Below are 6707 nucleotides of genomic sequence, written 5' to 3'. Positions count from 1 at the left end.
GCCCCAGGCCCATCCACCCCGCTCCCTCTAGATCCGGCATGCTGATCTTTTTTTTCAAAATCCTGGAGCAAATGTTCTCTGAATAAGTTGTGAAATTCAATTGAGAAAAATATTTTAAAATGTTAAAATCGTGTAAAATGAAAGTTACTACGGATTTTTTTTTTCAAATTTGAGAAATAAATTCCTCTGATGCTGATTTATAATTATATATGTATGTATAACTTGCTAATTTTAGATATATATGGGCATACTCTTAAGGTAAACATATTGAAAAAAAATATATTGAGAGGAACTTTCAACGACAAAAAGGTGTGTGTGTGTGTGTATTTTACAAATAAATGATCCATTCACATTGTGGGCTGTACCTATTTCTTATTAGCAGGTGATTGATTTGATAGACGTTTGGTAAAGTATAGTCCATTATTGTTTGATGGCCAAATATTTCACCGAGTCCAACTTCAATGCGACTTGACTGCCATTTGATCCAAAAATTTGAAAATTGTGCACCGCTAAGTCGGGATCCTAGTGACGTCGAGTAGCAGGTACTTCCATAAACAAATCCGTCTCGAAGACATGATTTTGTATTAGACCAACTTCCCAGTAAATTCCAATATCCAGAGCTAGCTGTGGTGTTCCCAGACGCCAGACCAACGTAAGCGTCCTGAGTTGCCTTTATCTGCAATCGAATCGATGTTCTTCTCGTTATAAGAAAGCCTATGTTAATCCAAGGATCACCGTCGAAAGTAATCGTATGAACAGCTGAAAATTATCAGATTAATAATATGTGTTATTTTTTCATCATGAAAGAAAAACTTGCTTTTCATTTTTTTTTTTTTTTTTTTTGATTTTCAATATAATTTATCATAATTTAATTTTAACGTACGGAAGCCTACAAGTATCAAGATAAAGAATATTAAGCGCCCTTACTTTGTCGTAACGAGAAAAATGATCCCTTTGAATAGGTGATATTTATTAGAATAGGTGATATCACTTATTTAAATCAAATACGTAATATTAACAATTCAAATAGGTGACATTTCCTATTCCAACAGGATCTTTCACCTAATTATTTTGAATAGGTGATATAACCAATTTAAATTATCTATGAAATAACAAACTGCTTCCCATACGATAGTTTTAAGTACGAGTCTCATTAATTTTCCACTTTGTTTTATAATTTAAAGTTCTTGGAGGCAATGAATTACAGTTGTGCATTTAGTTTAAAGCACCCCAGTAGAACACGTATGTTGTTTTCTCCCAAATTATATTTATTACACCTATCCATCATGTATACTAGAGGAAAAATTGTTAAAAATGTCCCACTTTACATTGTAAAAAGAGAAAGGTAGCGAATCTGTTGTTATATAGGGATCGATAACATAAGACATTTTAAAAGTCTTGGACTAAAATACAGGGAAAACTGGGCAGTCCGAATTTACTTGGTTCTAATGAAAATCTAGTCTTGAGGAAGGGAGCATTAATTATTTACTGCTGTAAGAAAGCAAATAGGTGAAATCACCTATTCGAATTGTTGATGTCACAAATTCACTACATGTTATTCAAATTGAATAAGTGATATTTCTTATCCAAAAAAGCACAAATGGATGATATGATCTATTAATCCAAATAGGTGATTTCACCAATTCAAAAAGGTGATATCGCCTATTCAAAGAGGTGTTACATGTATTACCTATTCGAATGGTTGATATCACTAAATGACAATAAATACCAAAAACAGCGCCTCATATAAACTGCATGTACAAACAACTGCTTACCTGTACAGAAGTGTTTCCATCCTTCACTTGGTTCCCACTCAGATGTCAACAGACGATTCTTCACGTGACAAGCACTGTAAATCAAACACGTGTGGTTTTCTTGATGACAAGAAAATGATTTTTCGTTCATCAGCTTTGTCCTGAAAGCTGCATATATGCATTCAGTGCATGCAACATTTGAAAGATGGTAAGAAACCGATTTTTGGGTGAAGATGTCATTCATGGCGTCCATTACCTTCCAAGTCTGTTGTTCAACTGAAGAGTTAACAATTATTCTCCCAGAAAGAAAGAACAAAATAATATGAAATTTCCGAAGTGCCATGAGATTCAATATAACATTGAAAATTCTAACTATGGTAATGTTTGTCCCTAAATATCCAGCCCTTTGTAGAATTGAATAAATTCTTCTAGCGATTATGGACCGGATTGCTCTCATCACCTCTCTCGTCATCTGCTAAATACAAATACAAAATACATTCCTATGCATAGTCATCAACTCATGTATTTTTAAAAGACTTGAGTAGGTGTGGAAAATGTTTTTCCAGTTGTTTTTTTTTATTTTATTCATTTTGTAAAATGGCGAATGTATAAATTATTATTGGTTTACTAACAGCGTGACAGTTTGCTTGATAGGGCGTGTTAAAATTTTGTATGCTGATTATCATTTTTACTCATCGATTGGATGTTTGATTTCAATGGAATCAATTATACTTTGCATATGAAACACAGAACCCAGCAATACTACTGACAATACTGACCAATCGCATCGAATAAACACATGTGAACGGACAAACCAAGTTTTACTTCCTATAATGATGATATTGATAGCTATATAGTACAACAATAGCAGAGTAGTCTTACTAATTCCATTATCTAAATTTTCTTTTACTTATTTAAAAACCCATCCGGTCAAATCGCAACAAATATGATACATTCTTTTTTGAGGAGAGACAACGGGCTTTGACTGACCACGTGTTGCTGCTGACTACAAATGTCGTATTGGTGAACATTCATCAATGTGATTGGCCAGTATTGTTGCATTCCGAGTTTCATATGCAAATTAGTTTTGATTTCATTGATCAAATCGATGAGTAAAATGATAACTGGCACACAAAATTTTAGCACGCCCCACCAAGCAAACTGTCACGCTGTTTAAGCTGTTTGTAAAATGATAATATATATATAGATACACATAGGAGTGATGCATAAAGTAACAGTAATTAATATAGGCTAGTAGATCAAATATAGAAGTTAATTACTTCGAGATCTTGAATAATTGACGAAATGATTTTTAGCCCTCTATTGGGGCGATTTTATAAATGGTCATAATTCTCCTTATGCCTGTGGTTAGGATTTGTTGTTTATGAAAAAAGGAATCTGTGACAAGGTATATTTCGCAAGCCATTTTTATTCTAACCGTTATGCGTCAGACACAGAGACAGAAGCGAACGAGATTTGCATGCATATAAGGCCTCCTTAGCTCTTGATCTATCGACCAACTTAATTTCATTCCGGTAGAATTATGAAGAAATCAACTCCGCTAACTTTCAAAGATTTATCATGGAGAGAAAAATTAGAAATGGAAATATCATCTGTGTAGGGTTTCTTATTAGATGTTTGTATATAAAAAATAGCATTGTTGTATAATATACAATGTTATTGCATCATACGTATTAGGGACGCAGCAGTATCTTTTATTAACTTCTTAATAATCAATTTGTTTTAACAAATTATCAATTTTTATCGCAGAACTTGTATGAAAAGATGACACAACAAATTAAAAGTTTACTTGTGGCAAATTTTTGGCCGCGGTGGAAATAAGTACATTAAATTATAAGTGAGACAACATACAACTGCAAGGGGATGCCAGTTAGCAAGAGCAAGCCCCAAGCACAAAACATATTTACATTTTATGAGATATTAATGACAAATTATATCAACAATCAACGTTAGATCAACATTTCAACATTATCAGCAACTTCATTGTATTATCAACATCAAATTGTCAATATTTCAATGACTTTCAGTTTGTCTTTCATCAACATCAAAATCAACAATTGTATTTACCAATGACAGCATGTTTTCAATTAATTATGAAGGGATGCCAACAGCACCGGGTTGATTTGCATGTGTGTCAGCATCCCCCACAATATGGAATGCTTCATTTCAGTAAGTTTTTATTTCTGGCATTGAACGTGAGTGGATCTTCCGCCACAAGATCGGAAGATCTCGCCAACAAGGGGGGGGGGGGGTCCCTTATACGACCATCAGCACTTAGTACTTCATACTGTACAGTGAAACCCCCACGTTGGCAAGAGCCACTCAGACTGCAAAAAATTCCACCGCGGACCCCAAATCTCATAGAATTTGAACACTTTTTCGGGAATTGTTGCAGGCCATTTTTAAGGTTTTGACAGAATATCTCATTTCCCTCTTTGGATAGATGAACTTCATCTTCTTTGAATAAATATTCATCTTTGTTTTTGAATTCTGGGTGATATATTGCCCCGCCTATATTAATGAAGCAACGCATACCCTGTCTATTTATTCTAGCTCGCGTTGTTTCCATTGCTCTGACATTGTTTGAGTAACGCCACTTAATGCGAGGCAACAACTCAACCATACAAGTTTTGTAGAAGGAAATTTAAGAGCTAAAAATTTGTGCACTTGCTGTACATTTACTAACAACTTCTGAGTTTTTGTTTTTCCAATATCATTTCGTCGCCCGCGTGGTGGTTAGAGCGTCTGCTTTAGTGTCGCAAAGTAAGGATTCAATCCTTACGTCGCTAGTTCGAATTTCACTGTGGGACGTGAAGACCAGTCTTTCGGATGAGACCGTATAAACTGAGGTCCCGTGTCGCAGTAGGTGCTGGCACGATAAAGAACCCTCCCTGCTCAATGGCCTTGAGTGCCGAGTATAGGACAAAATTTGCAGCTCTCCACCGGCAAGTGGTGGCGTCTCCATATGAGTGAAAAATTCTCGAGAGGGACGTTAAGCAATATACAATCAATCAATCCAATATCATTTCCTCTGCAATGTATAACTATAACGCTAGAGGGGTCCTCAAGTTTGGCTATATGGTTTATCCTTCTCTGCAGTGAGTGTGTTGAGTGTTAAGCCGCCATAACCCTGCCACCAAATTTGTGCATTCAGTTGGAGATTAATACCCATTGGGGAAGTCAAGGAGTGTAGAAAGGCATGACGTATGATGGATGATCCAACTAACCATACCCTTGGAGAATCTGAAAAACCTTGATTGATGTTAGGCTAGTAGTTGAATTAATTTTGATTATTACTACATGGACGAATGTAAGATTTGTAGCAATTGGAAATCCAACGCCCTGCATGTTTTATGTTCTCACTTGATTCTCTTATTAGTGTTGCACATGATGCACCCCTTTTACGAAATGAATGTGTTTTATGATAATCTGGATTAAGGCCAATTGATGTAATTGTCTTATCTAGTACAGATGTCATTTGAAAAAATGTTAAAGGCCTACCACTAAAATGGCAGAAAAGGGAACCAGGAATAGCAGGTCGAATTTCCAGAAATTCCTGGATTCTCCTAACTGGCTTGGACATGAAACACCCTGAGTTGCTAACATTGTCCGAGTACAGCCCTTTGCATATTGATCGGTTTTTGAGGAACGAACAGTAATTTCCAACATGTTTTGAGAAATATTTATGTCAGTAATTGCCCAAAGGGAGTCTGTTGTGTTACCCATTGTTTATGAGAATTCTCCAACCCTTAGTAGAGCGTAAAATGCAAGAGAACATGCTGCAGCAAAAAGACAAGCTTCGTACTTACTATTACAGATTGTTTGCAAGCTCGGGATAATATTATTCGAAATTGGCTTGTGTTGATCAGAAGTGGGCTGTGTTCTCCTAAAACTTTCTAGCAGTTTAGAGACTATGTATGCTTTGGTTAGGTCTACGAAAAACTGGGTTTTACATTTGAAACTTACTGCCGATATGTAATTGCGATCTGTGGAGGATGAGTACCCTTTAACTGACAAATAACCTAAAAACCTGATAATATGCTGCAAGTCTGGTGGCCAGACTTGAGTTACCCCCTGACTGTCACAGAATGTTTCGAATGCTTTGTGTCCTACAGCATAGGCCTGACTTGTGTAGATGCCAGAGAAGACTTTAAAAGATGATCTACATGTACTTCAATGTCCAAAGTAATTTGAGGAATTCGGATGATCGGACTAACTAATGCCATGTTGTCTATATGGAGTATGATTTTTTTTGTTCTGCAACTGTTTTTTCCAGCATGTTATTGACAAAACTATTGGTACTAGTTCCAAGAATGTTAAATCTGACCTAATTTTCACGTTTTTCCAACCTGGGGGCCATTTAAGAAATGCTCATTCAGTTCAGTTCAGTTCAGTTGTGGATTTCCCTCCTATGTATAAGGAGCACCCGATAAGGTTGTTTCATAAAAGGCATAAAAATTAAAAATAATAAAAGAGATAAAGTGAAGAAAAGACAGTTAGTAAAATCTATTCTATGAGGTGCTGTAAAATAAAGTTAGAGGTGAAAGACCAACTAAAAATAAAACAAGAATTTACATAATATACAGTAGCTTAACTCCTAAAGTAAAATTGTTTCGGCCCTAAAAGTTCTTCAGAGAACATATTTAAAAAGAGCTTAACACCTGTACTTTGACTGTTTCTATTTAAAAATTATTTCAGCTCTAAAAATATTTTCCCCAAATATGGCCCCACAGCCAAGATCTGCGTTTCCTGCACTATCTGTGTACAAGTGTAAGATGGAATCCGAGTCCCACTGGTTTTGTTGAAAGTATGTTGACCCATTGAAATTTTCAAGAAATCTAAGCCAAACTTGAAGGTCTTGTCTAATGGCAGATGTAACACGAATATAGTGGTGTGTTTTTTTTTGATCCCTATCATTGCGTTATAAAATCG

The 6707-nt window shown here is 35.6% G+C and overlaps 1 protein-coding gene across 1 annotated transcript; it reads right to left on the bottom strand.

Moving 5' to 3' along the window:
• Positions 1–328: 328 nt before the first annotated feature.
• On the bottom strand, positions 329–2146 carry LOC134232070 (uncharacterized). The gene is made up of 2 exons (XM_062714039.1): positions 1776–2146; positions 329–759 (listed from the first exon to the last, which is right to left on the bottom strand). Exons 1-2 carry the CDS (start codon positions 2095–2097, stop codon positions 329–331), a joined length of 753 nt encoding a protein of 250 aa, XP_062570023.1. The 5' UTR covers positions 2098–2146.
• Positions 2147–6707: the final 4561 nt, after the last annotated feature.

The sequence above is a fragment of the Saccostrea cucullata genome, unplaced genomic scaffold, assembly GCF_032062105.1.
Source record: "Saccostrea cucullata isolate Sc308-1 unplaced genomic scaffold, CSIRO_AGI_Scuc_v1 ctg4629, whole genome shotgun sequence".
NCBI classification, from domain to species: domain Eukaryota; kingdom Metazoa; phylum Mollusca; class Bivalvia; order Ostreida; family Ostreidae; genus Saccostrea; species Saccostrea cuccullata.
Note: the sequence above shows the minus strand (reverse complement) of the source record. Positions and strands in the feature narration are given on the sequence as shown.